The following is a 15,661-nucleotide window of genomic DNA, read 5'->3' as shown; positions in this document are numbered from 1 at the left end:
GCGCTCGCAATGCCAAAGCTCAAATCAGTTGCGTCGCAGTTCTCCAGGCCAGCGGTACGGTGCATCGAAATTCAAGCGGTAATTTTCGTGTGCAATTAATTAATAAATACGAAACAAAAACAACAAGACAAACAGTTGCTAACTAGGTAAGTGCATTTAATAAACAATTGTCGAAATACTAAACCGAAGAACTGTACACAAAATAATTCCATACAAATTATGCGAAATTTGTGAATAATGCGCAAATGAATTGAGTATGAATGTTTTTTAGACAACAACAACAAAACTGGTTAATTGTTCTTTATACATTTCAATGAAACAATAAGTAAACCTGTTTTCGAATACGCATATTTAACAATACAAAAACCGTTCTCCTTTTCGTACCCTGCGCCTTCCTCGCGTGGGTTGCTGTAACCAGTTCTGTCGATCCATATATGGATTCCAAAAAGAACCAAAAAGTATAAGGTAGGAATAAAGAATAAAAGAAAAGTGCAAACTACGCTTGCTTTGGCCTCTGTTTCTTTAAAACGATTCCCTTGTACCCAAATTCGAAGAATATCAACAACAAATGTTTACAATTTGATATGTGTTGCAGTATCCACAGAACAATTGTACTCTCCTCTTATCTGTCTCAACAGTTTACATCAGTTCCACCAATTATCGTGAGACAATCATTATTTTATTGTGTGCTAATTTAAAAAAGCGATCACAAAGTATATCTCTGTACTATCTACATACAAAGTAGTAAATACCTGAGAGTAAAGGTTTCCTTAGGTAATTAGCATCTGAGCTCCAGGGTCATCGAAAATACTTAATAATAGTGTAAACAAACCTGTCTACATATTTAACTTGTTAGTCGACATTTTTGACAATGCAATATCATCATCTAAAAACAGATTATTTTTGATTGTTAATGAAAAATTTTAAAGACGTATGAAAATATTGTTATACTGATTAAACAACTTATATCAGATTTTTAGAACAACAGTAGTAACTCAAGGAACTAAACTCAGAATTAAAAGCTATTAGCGAGCATGTAGGTAATTAATTTTCAATCAATCACAATTGTCGCATTTGCTAGAGCTGCAAGACCCTTGTGATACATATTTAATGAGGCTTTGTATAGTATTCAGTCATTAGGGTCTGGGAACGCTACTTTAAATATACATTCTTGACTGTAACTAATTTAGCTTCATTGCTATACTAACTCTAGTATATAAACAATAATGCTTATCTTATCCGTGTGAGTTTCGAATTTTCTACGTGCCGGCAACGAGTTATCACTTGGAGTAGTAGCGCATTCCATTTTTAAGATGCAGATACGGCTTTGAGGCAGTATTTCCAATTAATTGACTTACTTTTAAGGTGAACATTTCCAAATTAATAATATGAAATCATTCAAACTGCTTATTACTGTCTAATCGGGAATCTTAAATAATAATGAAATTCAGACTTGAATATACTCTGTAGCGACAGAACATTTTCGTCATATATTGAGATCATCTTCATTATATAGTAACAAAAGCGTCCTCCGTTAAATGATGTCTATGAAATTTATAGACTAAGTTGGACACAATCAAATAAGTATGCATTTTAAAATTCATTGATTTTCCTTTAAAAATACGATAATTATGAACATAATGTATTAGTGTTTGAAAATATTCAGTTCTTATTGTTTTAAAAGAAAGTAAAGAGGTAAAGTCCAACGGAAGATGCTTATCGGATTCACTTGCTTTAGCCTAATTTATGTTAGGCATTAAAAATAAACGTATTTTATCTGCGTTAAATTGTATCAAGCCATAAACTACTCACCATTCAAAATACTTACTCATAAATTCATTGAAAAGTGCGTACAAAAAGAGATTGTTGATTGACCTTCACGTAACCGGCAACGGCAACTGTGACTGCGACTGCGACTGTGACTTGTAGGCCATTCGCACTTAACCCTGTGAAAAAGGCTGTTTTCATTTGCTTTTACATCGAATATTTTAAATAAGTGAAGAGGTATATACGAAATATGTATATTATATGTATAAGCAATGTGCATGACCCACAAATCGTTCCATAAATTGAGGTTAGGCGCTTCAATTCCGCACACACGACGACTAAATAAATAAATCGTTGACAAGCCGGCAACAGCTGATGTATTAATAGAGATGTGCAGTCTTAAGAGTCGCATAGTATATCATTTTATTTTGAAGTAATGTTACGTTAAGGTCAAGTCCTCAGAAAAGTTACTTTAAAAGAAAACGTAGTATTAGTATTTTAATATTCTTAAATACCATAGTTGTACTAAGAATTATTATACACGTTACTTAAATAATAAGTAAAAGTGTATATTGAGTTCGTTGGAATGTATGTAACAGGGAGAAGAAGGCATCTCCGACTTATAGCCATGTCCGTCTGTCCGTCCGTCCGTCCGTCTGTGTGAGCGCCTAGATCTCAGAGACTATAAGAGATAGAGATACCAAATTTGGCACAGAGATTTCTATAAAACTCACGCAGGTCAAGTTAGCTTTAAATTTTTGACCCGCCCCCGTAAATCGCGAAAAACTGTCATTCCGTCTGTATAAACACAAGGATCTCAGAGACTTTAACAGATAGAGTAACCAAATTTGGCACACAGATTTCTATAAACCCCACGCAGATCAAGTTTGTTTCAAAGTAAGCCACGCCTCCCTCCGCCCCCACAAATCGTAGCAGAACGTCAGCTATGGCGATTTAATGTTTTTAAAGTAATACAAGTAATTTCTTTAAAGTATAGTATATATAGTATATATTGATATTTTAGATAGTAATTGAATTGATTGAGCTTAATCTTTGAATTATACCCCATGATCTTAAAAATATGTTTGAAAATCATCGATAATTCTTTCAAGTTATTCAATAGATCATCTCTGATGTTCGTATAATCCATTAGCTGGATAACTAAATGAGCTCGTCTGTGCGACAAATGAAAGTGCGGTTGTTTCTAAATTGGATAAAAGGTCTCGATCACTGTGGCAACTGAAGGTGGGAATAGGTGTGTGTGTTCTGTGGGGTGTGTGGGGTGTGTGTTGTGTGGGGTGTCAGCTGGCATGCAAAAATATAGGTGAAGGTGGAGGTGTCAGGTGTAGTCTCTGACGTAACTGGATCACATTGAATAAGCAGTATGATGCAAATGAATTATATGAATATTTTTCACATATTCCGACAATCGCATTCAACTTGAAATCTCACAGATTTTGCACGTGCTAAATTTAACACTTGATGCAATTGCAGCTCAACATGTTGCGCCTTTTGACCATAACCCTGGCTCTGTGTGGCACTCTCTGTGCTGCCGCACAAACGGTAAGTGCTGCTACAGCAATTAATGAAATAAATTGAAATTAATCAATATCTTATTTTGATAGCGTAATAATGTAGTTGAGGCGATTGCCACTTTAACTGGACCCGTGCAAGCGGACAACAGCCAGGTGAAGGGTAACGTCACTTTCATCCAGAACGACTGTGGTCAGAGTGTGCATGTGCGAGTCCAATTGGAGGGTGTTAAGGCGGGCAAACATGGCTTCCACATCCACGAGAAGGGAGACCTCACCAATGGCTGTGCCAGCATGGGCGGTCACTACAATCCCGATAAGGTGGACCATGGTGCACCCCATCACGAGATCCGTCACGTTGGCGATTTGGGCAACCTTGAGGTGAACTCCACTGGCATCATCGACATCACCTACACGGATTCCGTGATCAGTCTAACCGGCAAGCGCACAATCATCGGACGTGGCGTTGTCCTGCACGAACTGGAGGATGATCTCGGACTGGGCAATCACACCGACTCCAAGAAGACTGGCAATGCAGGCGGCAGAATCGGTAAGAGAAGCCCCAATTTTCCAATTGGGAAAATACTCATAATTCTCACATTCTCTTTCTCTTTGCAGCGTGCGGCGTTATTGGAATTAAGTAAATATCAGTCCAAGAGAAAATCTGAAATTAATTGCAATCTCTTTAGAAGTAACTTTTTCTCATTTGTGTCAGCTAATAAATAACTACTCTTTACGCTCAATCTCGCGCTCGCTCTCTATCTCTCTCTCTACACGTATATACTGCTAACTGTAACTGTTCTACGCACGCATCTAAATATTTCCCTCCCCCTCACACTTGTCACATGTCTTGCACATTCACACAATTTATGTGCGCGCTCTTTTAATATGCATATAAGTGTGTCTGTGAGTGTATTTGTGTGTATTGTATTTTTTAGCCAGTCATTAATAGTATTATTGTAGGCCTAAATCAACTTTTATTGATAAGTTCTGACTTGAAGGGTAGGTATGACCATACGGGTTTGTATTCTCATTAACGTCATTAGCCTGGTGGAAGTCTAACGGTTAGGCCAATGTCCAGCAAACTAGTTCGAATATTTATGTTTGCTTAACCTGTCGACAGTTCATGGAATCCACAATCTAACAACTAACTGTTCATCCACACAATCCACATCATCCACTCGAATTCGAATTCGAACTCATGCCTCAATCTACTTCACTTTCTGCTGGGCCTGCTTTTGTTTTTGCAGCGCACTCGCCTCCTCCTCCTCATACGAACAGTACACCGCAACAACACCACCACCACCACCACAAGAACAACAACAACAACAACATGAACAACAACTACAAGCATCAACATTGCACAATAGTCGTCGACGCAGTCATGCTGTAAATCAACCCACATTCTATGTGCCTCACGATCAGCCGCACGATCATGTTATATATCCACTGCTACGTCATCCCTATCCATATGCATATCCGTACTATCTATAAGTGTTCTCTGTGCTGTGTTCGTCTCCTCCGTCTCCGTCTCCGCCTATATCAACTGGTGCAAGCAGCCTTTGTTAACTGCATAACTCTACTTACAGCTCAGATTTGCTGGAATGGCCCTGTCAAGGTGGCGGTGCCGGAGCACTACGTCAATCCTTGGCAATAGTCACGTTCGTCGTGGGTCTGCTCCTAGCGCGTGGATTGTGAAAGACTATAATTTGCATTCATATCGTATTCCATAATGTACTTATCAAAAACTTATCAAAATACTCCTCATTTCATACTTAGCCAACGAAACTAAACTACTACTAAATTGCTTGTAAATTGCCTGAATTGTTCATCAAAATAAAATCGAAATTGTTATATTCCACATATATTTATGTATAATCGATCCACTTAATTTAAAAAAAAACAACAACAATCGTCGAGATTTCTGCGACCAGATAGGCTCCTAGGGAGGTTCTATGTAGGTCCCAAAGTGACCCAGCTAAATTGGCATGCACAGTTGGACATTTCTGTGGATATCTTAAAGAAATACCAACAGAAAGCGCGACACGCAACATTAAAATCAACCTAAAAGTAAAACTCACCCACGCATCCGCCTCTAGAAAAACGCCCCTAGAAAACGTCCGGAATGGATGATGACAGAGTTTGGCAGTCAGGAGCCAAGTTTTTGCATGCTTCTAGGTGCCAACTTACAATTTCAAGCGCACATTTACCGAGTTCTTTAATTATTCGCACAGTCTGGCATTTATTTTATGAATAGCATTTATAACTTTCTCCGTTATTCACTTGAAGGCACGCAATTTATTTGGTACTATGACGTGAACCGGGTCCTACACTCCGCGGTCGATCGTTTAGTAATAAACCCACTTATATAAATAATAATACGCTTATTAAGAAAGTCTTGGAATATTGAAAGATTCTTAAGAAATAAAATATTAATTTTCAATAGAAATTTGAACATTTCGATAGTTAAACAAGTTCCCCGGAAATATAAAGAGAATTTTAGAGAAGAGATTTTACTAAAAGGAAAAGTATTTAGTAATGTAATACAATCTTTTGTTATGAAAACGCAAAAAATACAAGAGATAACTGCAGATACTTGGATCGTCTAATAAACAACCCTCGCAGGTAAGTTGCGGAGTCAAATAGCTGAACTTTAAAGGTAAACACTTGGGCTAATATTGTACTCTAGTACACCTTACTATTATTTAGCTCTGCTACAAGAAAAAAAACAAAAGAGTCCGGCTAATGAGTGCAATGACTTGTTACCCACATTTACCTCCACAGAGCGGAAGCCGCAGACGACCCAGAAAGCCTGAGGTAATGTCTGGGAACTTTGCTCAGGCGCTGGTCAAAGTTGTTGGCTTTTGTAGGAGTCCCTTCTCCAACTGCGTCTACCCCAACAACGAAATGGGTTACAAAGCATAAAAGCCGGGTTACTTGCTTGTCCCCCCCCTTGATTTCATCGACCAGCCCCTAATCACATGGCCTGAATAGGGCCCATGAACGGGCTTTGGTTTCCTCGGAAAGACTTTCACTCACTTTTACTTTAGTCACCCATTGTAATGACCAAAGGCGGCTTGGGTCTGGGCCTAACGTTAGTCCCGATGGTTGCCAACTGTTACATTATGGCCACAACACTGGCCAGACTTGGTTGCCAACACCATTATCTTGGCCAGCACCAGAGCCAACAACCGGTCAGTTACAATCCCAACGTCAATTCGACAAGACGCGCTCGCTTCTAAGCACAATATCATAAAATCGTTGCATACTTATCAGTGTAGTCCATCTTAGAGAAGTTCTAATTTTAGAATACTACGCGCACTCTTTAATTTTTGGGACTCAATCAACGACTTAATAAATTTATTTTTAAAGCAATCGCTCAGCTTTAACGCTTAAATGAAAATCGAAATGAGATCCTGCGGCCCCAGTTTAATTAAATATGTTTTATTTGCCTTTAATGTGCTGTTTGCGGTAAGTTCTCATATTTTATAGAGCTAACTTTTAAATCTTTGAATGAAATTGCACAATAAATCAAATTACAAAAAGATTAAATAATAAAATACTTCTAGCTTGCTTTCGATTTTAAAGTTAATGTCAGCAAGCAAAACGAAACGAGGATTAAGTAATATCGAAGTAATCAGAAATAATCCATTTATATTTTGAGCTCGTAGAAAGTGAAGTACATTATTTTCTACAATAAATTGTTCTTCAGGCCTTTTCCAGATTTCACGTTTTGTTTTACAAGATAACGATCTTATTATCATTAAGTTATGGTGATTGTTTCGTTTTACGAAAACTCAATTCTTAAAATTTTAACAAAAATAAATTAGAACAGGTTAAATATATTCACTTCCGAAAAATCTTCCTGGAACTGGAACAGACTTGATTATTTGCTATAGAATAAAAAAAAATTTGCAAATTTTCTTTCACAATTAATCAGAAAGTTCAGCATGAATCGGTTACACTGTGTATAAGACTTATTTACATCCATATTTATTCCCCTGGCTATATAATTTTATTATATTTCAATTGCCATTGGGAATAAATGGCGTGCTAACGAATTAAGTGACTTGTTTTGTAAAGAAATTTAACCACATGCAATTAGGTGCTCTTTAAAAGATTATTAAATCAAATAACCGCAAATATTCGTAGTATTCTGTGGATCGTGAGTAGGGGAGAGTGGACTGTGGATAATGAGTTGTGTGCACTTAATGTGAGCGCGCAAAAGTAGACAGCACATTTTTCAATGCCATCGCTTTAATGCTTCGCGAAGCTTCGCCCTTCGCATTGACCAGCAACGGAAAAATATCAACATCAATAATTAAAGCAATGACTGTCACTTTATAATATAGTTAATTTAATATTAAGTTTACCACAAACAGCTGTATAGTTCGCTAACACGAAATTAAGAATAAACTTGAGAGAACTGTAAACTTCTAGATAATTCACATTTATTTGGCGCGCATAAAAGTAGGCAGCACATTTTCATACTTGATAACTTTGCCCTTCACAACGAAACAACAACGAAAACAACATCAATGACTAATTTGAAATGCCATTGACTTGGCCAATGTCCGTGGCTAAGGTTGTGACAGTGGTCGATGCCTTATCAGGCAATTAGAGTTGGTAATGCAAACACAACCACAAACACGAACATAAACACGAATATATATATGAAAAAGTACTCACTTGTATTTAAATGCAGGCACAGAGAAACTGCGTAGGTTTGATTGGATGGGTCATTAAACAAATTGCGTTATAGATTAATTATGAAAGGGAAAGCTATGCCGGTTTTAAACAGAAACCGCGCCAATTTCCATGCGGATTATCTTTCCGATCATGATTTACTAATATTAGATTTATTCTGCATGTGCATACTTATTGTATAAATTTTTCAATTTATTGAAGGAACTTTTCAAGCTTCCAACTAATATAGCTGCATTAGATGTCATGTGATAAATAATTATAATTTAATTTTTAGTCGAATTTTTAATGTTTTTTTATTTTTTTGCCGACTGCTTTTATAATAAAAAATATATAATAATTTTTTAATAAATGAAAATAAAACTAAATTAATATTATATTTCATTTCATGTATATTCAAAAAAGTGATTTTTTTATTATTTCTTTAGGAGAAAAAAATATTTGTACATAAAACCTATTTTCATAACCCTGTTAGATCTATTGTCTGATTATGACTTAATGCCTAGATTTATTTTGTGTATAAATTTTAGAAATGCTTTTTTCCTGACTTTTTCATATCTTTGGAATAAACATATATTTTTAAACTCCAACATCTCATAAATTTCTTAATTTTGTTCCATTTGTCTTGCAGCTTTCTGGGCTTGGAATTCTGGTGGCTGGTGCCATAGTCCTCGCCGATGTCAATGAATTCAATCACTTTGTGGAGGGTCGCGTCCTGGCACCGCCTATAGTGCTGATAGTCACCGGCTTGATCATTTTCCTCATTGCCTCTCTGGGTTGTTTTGGAGCCATCAAGGAGTCACCCACTCTTCTCTTAACGGTTTGTAGATACTTCACTTGTTGCAGTATTGAATATAATTTAAATCCAATCCCTTAACAGTATGCGGTGTTATTGGCAATGATCTTCATCATCGAACTGGCTGTAGGTATTGCAGCGAGCGTCTTCAAGAAGGATCTGGAGGGTATGCTGAAGAATTCTCTGCAGGAGTCAATTAAGCGCTCCAACAGCGAGGACAGCATTGCCTGGGACAATGTTCAACGGAAGCTCATGTGCTGTGGCGTGGACACTCCCGCCGATTGGCGTGCTCTTAGCCTGAACAAGACCCTTCCGGCCAGTTGTTGCCAGCCGCAGTATATCGACTCCGCCGTGGGACACTGCCGAGATTCGCCGGCCCTTGGCAAGGACAAGTTCTATCAGGAGGGCTGTGTGGGCAAACTAAAGGAGCGCATCGATAAGAATGCTGTCATTCTGATTGGCGTCGGAATTGGCATCGCATTCATACAAATTCTGGGCATTATCTTGGCCTGCTACTTGGCCAGCGCCATAAGGCGCCAAGCGAACTAAGCACCTAGATCCTAATCCTGATCTTGATCAGAGACGGGCCTAATTAACTACTTATTTAATGAAATGGCATTGAAAAAAAATAATGCTAATGAAATTTCATTTCACTTTGGTACTTTAAAAATTTTTTTTAAAATATGTTAAATTTTGTTTAATAATTAAATAAAATGTTAAAAAATACAAATTTTTATAAATTAACATTTTTATTAATTTTATTCATTTATTAACATTTTTTAAAGTACCAATTTTTTATTAAAAAATTCAATGCTTAGGCTAATTATCATCCGATTTCATTGGCAATATTCAATGCCACAAACATAAATAATTAATTGATTTTTTAAGCATTACTAATTAAAAAATTTTCACTAGCACTACTTTTTCAATGCTACTGAAATGAAATTTCACCATCACTACTTCTTTTTTAATGGTAATTGAAAAGTAATGGTAATGCTTAAAGGCACAATACTGATCTTGATTATTAAAATATTCATCAATTTAATTCATTAATTTAATTATTATTATAATGTAGAAGAAAAAGTTAAATCCCGCCCAATTAGCACATTCATTGATATAAATGATACGAGGATCGCTCACTTGAGAGTTGTTCCAAATCTCAATTTAGCATCAATTTCACCTGAAATTTAAGTTATCGGAACAGCCTACTTCTTTTTCATACCAAAAATATTCGGCAAATATAAAAAAATTCTATCTGATTATTAAATAAGCGATCTTCTGGATAAAACGCAACAAATCATAACAGTTGAAAGCGATTTTAAGCGATTTTTACAACTTTTATTTTCCGAATTTCTTAGTCCTATTACTTACTTCCTTCCGTGTCCTTTTGCTTTACACGTTTTTATCGAATAAATAATGTAATCGCTCCAATCAAATTTGTTTTGTGTCTACAGTTTATTTTGCTCTCAGCTAGTTTCAGTTGCAATTGGCCAGCACAACGTCCTTAAGCTTAGATAGATGCCACTGCCAACAACTACAACTACAAGTACACCTACAAATAAGACTACAATTACGAAGGATGCATTTCGACGTTGTGCCTCAGCTTGGTGCATTGCCGTTTAACGAGTGCAAACTACGACTACAAAATAGAGACATGGATTGCGTTTGGATTCCATTTGGTTTAGGCTAGGGGCAAATGCATAACTTGGTCCTCTTCCGCATCCTCTTGCGCCTTGAGCTCACTTGCTTTGCAGCAAGGACTCGGACAGGCGTTCGATGGCCGTTGTTGGCGTCTTCTTGGAGGAATCTTTTCCTGCCGCCAGAGCAGCCTCTGCCTCGGCATCCGCAGCCTCCTGAGCCTTGGCCTCCTCATGCTCACGCTGCTTTTGAAAGTGCCGGAATTCCGTTGGAGTCAACATGCCACGCAACACGGTCTCATAGCTAACACTGACTCCTTTGGCGGACATCTTCTGATGCAGCTTCCAGCATTCGCGCTCCTTAATGCTGCACACATACAATGGGAAGTTGTAGTCCTGCTGCTGCTGCTGTTGCACATTGCAGTTGGCTGCATTGTTCTCCTTCTTGGCCTCATCCGAGGGCAAATTCGGAGTGTCTGCCTCCACCGGAGCTGTCTGACGTTGCCGTGATTCCATCTGCATACCTGGCTTTGTTCCAGGCTCGCTGAGGAAAATAGAAACGGGCGGTGCCGTTGGTGGTCGATTAGCTCGAATTCTCGCTGCCAGCGGTGCAATGGATCCACGCCGGATCATGTGCGAATACTCCTTGGAGGCCAGTTGAAACGTGGGCGGATAGCTGTCTTGAAACGAGACTGCAAAAATAGTTAGGCCATCTGACAGCACCACTAATAAGAAGTTTATTGAAAATAAAAACCAGAACTTCTTTAAAAAAAATGAAAAGTTGATATTTGAAAAACATTTGACCGACAAATCATGGTTAAATAGTCATTTTGCATGGAAATCGGTAAGGGTTTTACAAAATTATTGCAGTTTTCGAATCTTTAAAACCCCTTTAGGAATGTTTGTAAATTTTGGTACAATTAATAATAATTGAATTGCCCAGAATCAGGTTTAATCGGCGGTGTCAAAGCAATCTCTTTCAGCCAAGTTTCTTTTAATAAGCGAATCGCTTTCAGATCTCATATATAAATTGAGGTAGTCATCGAATACAATAAAAAAAAAACAACTAACTTCTTTACTTTTTCCGAGACAATTGACTGGAAAATTAAATCCGTACTTTATCTGTTTCCCGAGATATTTAACTAATAAATATTTTAAAAGTAATTTTGCTGTCACACCCCCAATGTTTTCTTACTATGTTCGTTTTAATATTGAAAGTTGATTCAAAGCAAAAACTTGAGAATGAAAATTTTCTAAAGAGACAAAGGCGAAGTTTTATAACAAATATATATTTAAAAAACAAAAAAAAATTTTTTTAATTTAAAAATAAAGCTCAAATTTGGTAGGAGGTCAAATAATAATAAAAAAAAAAATAACGGCTATAACAAAATTCCACATGGACGTCAGTTAAATTTTACAAGTAAAATTTCGGGATTCGCTATACTAATGTCTGAAAATAATACTAAGTAATAGTCCTCTATTGGTGTTCTTATACCGAAATTGTGAAATTAATTAGGAAAACATAGACAAAACTATGATTATAAAAAAGTAGGAAACCAAAATTAGAAACAATGTTTTTACAACTTAAAAATTGGAGGAAAAAAATGTTTTTCTTTGTTTTTGTAATTTGTTTAAAATTATTCGAAAATTGTATGAGGCTTCAATTTTAAAATGGTAATTTGTAAAATAAGAAAGTAAAGTTATGTCAGTTGGGGCAACCACGATTATAGGATATCTGCTAGTCGTTACATCTGAGCTTACCCGATTTGCCCGTTTTACGCAGCAGCGGCGCCCTTCGCTGCGGACTGCGCTGCGCAGTCGGCGTCGACTGCTTCTCGCTGCCCGTGGGCGCGGAGGCGGAGGAGGTTTCCTCACGCTCCGAGTCGCTGCCCTCGGAGCTTAGGAGCGAGACCAAAGTGATGACATCCGGAGCAATGACGCTGCGTGCCCGACTGAGCTGTTTCTTAGTGGAGCCGTTGGCGTCGGCGCTCAGCAGGGGGCTGCCGGCATCAGGGGGCACGGCCACCGAGGAGGAGGCACGGGTGAAGATCTTGCGACGCCGCAGCTTCTGCTGATTACGCTTGTTGGCCGCACCAATGACACTCTTGCTGCTCTCGTCCAGACGCACCGGAGCGGACATAGCACGCACCAAAGGCGGACGCCGCTGAACTGTCAAAGCAGATGAGACGTTGTCCTCAGTGCTGGCAAGGACAGGAGACGTCGCTGTTGTTGGTGTACTGGATGATTGTTCCTTGGACAACTCACTGCACTCGGTGTCGCTTTGGAGTGTCTCCTGTTCGTTGGTGGCACGTATCGTCTGGGCGAGCACAATGTTCAAATTGATACGATTCTTGTCCGCCTTTGCGCTGTGGAATCAAAAATCTAAGTGAGACACTTGATTGACTGACTGACTGACTGACTGACTGACTGACTGACTGACTGACTGACTGACTGACTGGCCGAGTAACCTACTGCCAGACTTGAGGTGTTTTGCTAAATTTAAATCAAATTATTTGGCATTAGTTTGCAATTTATGCTGTGCTCGATTTCAAATTCAAATTCAAATTGGCCGCATGCAACATGATGACCCAAAATAGAAATTAAATCGTGCAAATGCGAAGGCGGCAACAACAAACAGCTCCCCTTTCCACCTCCCTCGCTCACATTCCTACTTGCACTCTATCTGTCCGTCTGTCTGTCTGTTTGGAAAATGAAACCATGTCAATTACATTTACAATTTGCGCCCAAAATGTGTTCACAGCAAGTCCTTCAGTGCGAAAGTGAATCTTGCCAAACTTTCGCCAGAGTTCATTGAACCGGATCCAGTTCCCGCTGCAGTTCCAACTCGACTTATCGCCCATTCGCATATAGATCGACTCAAGTGTGGTTCATTCTCTTCTCCCGGTTCGACTTGACTCCGGGTACGGTTACGGGCTTTTTTTTTTTTAAGCATGCCAAGCGGGTGTTTACCTGCCTAATCATATGCACTGCCTAGACAACTTTGACGTCGGTGTCAAGCATGCAAATTGCTCAAAGTATCCAAAGTGTCATTTGGGCATATTTAGTGTGCACCATAAATGGAATGGGGAATGAGGAATGGGGAATGGGAAATGAAGCGGGGAACAAGGGAAGCGCACGGGAATGTCGGGAAGGTGTACTGCCGCTATTAGAACCCAATTTAGCTTATAACATTTGCATAGGAATATTAAGAAAAAGTTAAACGCATGGGAAGAAGCCTCACAACATGACAAGGTCAAATGAAATATTGACATTTCTTTTATTATTATATACTTGGCACATACGTGTTCTGTTTGTATCATATTACGTTTTTTTTTTGTACATAACTCAGAAAAGCGTATTGAAAAAAACTCCCTACGAATTTTATAAATATGTAAGCATGTCAACAAATTTTAACTTTTCAGCTCTTTAAAAATGTTTCTGAGTTCAAGTTGCGCCAAAAAGTATGGTCATTATATTTTTGTAAAATGCATGTAGATCAAAGCATAGAATAGATCTAAATTTTTTTTAATTTTGTTACAATCTTATATGTTAACTTTTTTATTGTAATAATTCGTTATTAATTTATTACTCTCTAATATTTATTGTTCTTCATTTATTCAATGTAACCATAGTTGTCGATTAATTTTACCCATTCAGTCAATTCAAAAAAATTGATGTATTCATAAGTTTAGTAATAAATTGTACTTACAACTAACATTGAAAGTCTGGGCTTATTTCAAGTGTATTTACTTATTCAGTAAGTAAAAACTAGTCTTACCGTAAACTGTAATAAAAACCGTTAGTTTTGACGGGTATTCATCGCTTGCAATTAGTAACCGAAACCGAAGCTTAACACCCGAAATTATTCCATAGTATATATATTTGTTTTAAATGTTTGAAGAATTTAAAATAATTAAATAATAATGAATTTGATATTGAGATTTAAATTCCTCACAATTTATTGCACTTATCTCAACAAATTTCTCTCTAGAATTACTTAGCCTCACATAGATCTCCGCGATTAGATAAATATTACACCCTGATACCCTTTTCCAATAACCAATAAAACTGTTTGTCCTGACTAACTGACTGACTGACTGACTGATCTTCGTGCAGCCCAATCGGTAAGACCGAGGAGGATGATATTTTGGCACAACATAGCTGAAAAAATTTCATAGTGCAATAATGAATAGATTCACTTACTTGTCGGTCTTTATTTGTGTCTCCTTCTGCTCTGCCTGCAACCGGGAGACATTTCCGTTGTCGGGCGCCTTCAACAGCGAGGATGTGGATGACCAGGCGACCAGATTTGCATCCCTTAAGCGCACGCTGGGATCCGTCGTAAGTCGACCTTCTATTTTAGATGCGGAGTCATCAATGGCCAGTGATGACTGTCGACCCACCGTTGGGGCGGGATACAGCTTCTGGCGAATGCTCTCGATGGAACGGCCGACGGACAAACCACGCGACAGATAACCACGCTGCTGAGCCGAATATTTGCCTACGCCGTGGGCGTGGGCGTGACCGTGCAAGGGGGCGTGGCTGGCCGGCTCGATGAGGGAATGTTGCTTGCGCACGTTAAGTATTGAATGCGTCGCTGTTGTTGTTGTTGCAGTCGACGTTGTTGTTGTCGTCGTCTGGTAGCGACGACGGTTTGCCACAGACAACGACATGACCAAGTGTTGTTTGGTTTCGGCCGTTTGATTAGCGACGGCGACGTTGACTAAAAGCCGACCAGAGTTCGAATAACGCTTTCAATTGCCAATAAATTGCCACAACCACATCGAATGCAAATCAATTACCAAGTCATTAAGCCAAAGCAATAACTTTGTCAACAAAACCAAAGCCAAAACCAAACACTAAAAAACCAAAATCAAAACCGGCTGCAGTCACGAAACAGAAACAACGCTACTTTTTACTTGCCGCTTGCCACTTGCCACTTGAATGAGGCTGAACTTTCACTTGGAGTTAATTTAACAGCAACAACTGTTCTTGTTGTTCTTGTTTTTGTTGTTGTTGTGGCCAGGATCTTTACTCTACTTCGTTGTCGGCTTGTCTCGTCGCGACTCGGATACGGTTACGGTTACGGCTACTGATACAGATACGGCTGCAACTCCGGGTGGCTGTAACTTCCACGTCCACTTTGTTTGCCAGTCGCGCGCTAACTGCGTTTTGTGAATGAAGCAATCGCTTGGAGCAGCTTCGTTATGTTACCAACAAACAAA

The 15,661-nt window shown here is 38.4% G+C and overlaps 3 protein-coding genes across 4 annotated transcripts; 2 read left to right on the top strand and 1 right to left on the bottom strand.

Annotated features, from left to right (window-relative positions):
* The first annotated feature begins 21 nt into the window (after positions 1-21).
* Positions 22-5,164, top strand: LOC117784189 (extracellular superoxide dismutase [Cu-Zn]). Its single transcript, XM_034621851.1, has 5 exons — positions 22-146; positions 3,262-3,330; positions 3,393-3,849; positions 3,918-3,939; positions 4,889-5,164. The coding sequence occupies exons 2-5, from the start codon at positions 3,268-3,270 to the stop codon at positions 4,995-4,997; spliced, it is 651 nt and encodes a 216-aa protein (XP_034477742.1). The 5' UTR covers positions 22-146; positions 3,262-3,267; the 3' UTR covers positions 4,998-5,164.
* A 1,543-nt stretch (positions 5,165-6,707) lies between these two features.
* On the top strand, positions 6,708-9,450 carry LOC117784845 (CD63 antigen). The gene is made up of 3 exons (XM_034622682.1): positions 6,708-6,770; positions 8,635-8,823; positions 8,884-9,450. Exons 1-3 carry the CDS (start codon positions 6,708-6,710, stop codon positions 9,346-9,348), a joined length of 717 nt encoding a protein of 238 aa, XP_034478573.1. The 3' UTR covers positions 9,349-9,450.
* Positions 9,451-10,235: 785 nt separating this feature from the next.
* Positions 10,236-15,178, bottom strand: LOC117784391. Of its 2 annotated transcripts, XM_034622116.1 has the most exons (4): positions 14,980-15,178; positions 14,640-14,937; positions 12,198-12,802; positions 10,236-11,128 (listed from the first exon to the last, which is right to left on the bottom strand). In XM_034622116.1, exons 1-4 carry the CDS (start codon positions 15,107-15,109, stop codon positions 10,539-10,541), a joined length of 1,623 nt encoding a protein of 540 aa, XP_034478007.1. In that variant the 5' UTR covers positions 15,110-15,178; the 3' UTR covers positions 10,236-10,538. The 2 variants fall into 2 exon arrangements, with proteins under 2 accessions (XP_034478007.1, XP_034478008.1); XM_034622117.1 differs by lacking the exons at positions 14,640-14,937; positions 14,980-15,178 and having other exon boundaries at positions 10,236-11,116; positions 12,198-12,631.
* Between the last annotated feature and the right edge of the window lie 483 nt (positions 15,179-15,661).

Source organism: Drosophila innubila (assembly GCF_004354385.1).
Source record: "Drosophila innubila isolate TH190305 chromosome 2R unlocalized genomic scaffold, UK_Dinn_1.0 1_C_2R, whole genome shotgun sequence".
Taxonomy (NCBI): Eukaryota; Metazoa; Arthropoda; class Insecta; order Diptera; family Drosophilidae; genus Drosophila; species Drosophila innubila.
The sequence above is the reverse complement of the archived record's forward strand: the minus strand, read 5'-3'. Positions and strand labels throughout refer to the sequence as shown.

What these genes read in the sequence shown, in the direction of transcription:
- LOC117784189 (XM_034621851.1), top strand. Translation starts at nt 3,268, where the DNA reads ATGTTGCGCCTTTTGACCATAACCCTGGCTCTGTGTGGCACTCTCTGT. An exon ending in CAATGCAGGCGGCAGAATCG is followed by an intron (nt 3,850 to 3,917) that starts GTAAGAGAAGCC and finishes TTCTCTTTGCAG; the next exon opens with CGTGCGGCGTTATTGGAATT. An exon ending in TGCGGCGTTATTGGAATTAA is followed by an intron (nt 3,940 to 4,888) that starts GTAAATATCAGT and finishes CTCTACTTACAG; the next exon opens with CTCAGATTTGCTGGAATGGC.
- LOC117784845 (XM_034622682.1), top strand. Translation starts at nt 6,708, where the DNA reads ATGAGATCCTGCGGCCCCAGTTTAATTAAATATGTTTTATTTGCCTTT. An exon ending in CCTTTAATGTGCTGTTTGCG is followed by an intron (nt 6,771 to 8,634) that starts GTAAGTTCTCAT and finishes TTTGTCTTGCAG; the next exon opens with CTTTCTGGGCTTGGAATTCT. An exon ending in CACCCACTCTTCTCTTAACG is followed by an intron (nt 8,824 to 8,883) that starts GTTTGTAGATAC and finishes ATCCCTTAACAG; the next exon opens with TATGCGGTGTTATTGGCAAT.
- LOC117784391 (XM_034622116.1), bottom strand. Translation starts at nt 15,109, where the DNA reads ATGTCGTTGTCTGTGGCAAACCGTCGTCGCTACCAGACGACGACAACA. An exon ending in TTCCCTCATCGAGCCGGCCA is followed by an intron (nt 14,938 to 14,979) that starts GCCACGCCCCCT and finishes CCCACGGCGTAG; the next exon opens with GCAAATATTCGGCTCAGCAG. An exon ending in ACACAAATAAAGACCGACAA is followed by an intron (nt 12,803 to 14,639) that starts GTAAGTGAATCT and finishes TTGATTCCACAG; the next exon opens with CGCAAAGGCGGACAAGAATC.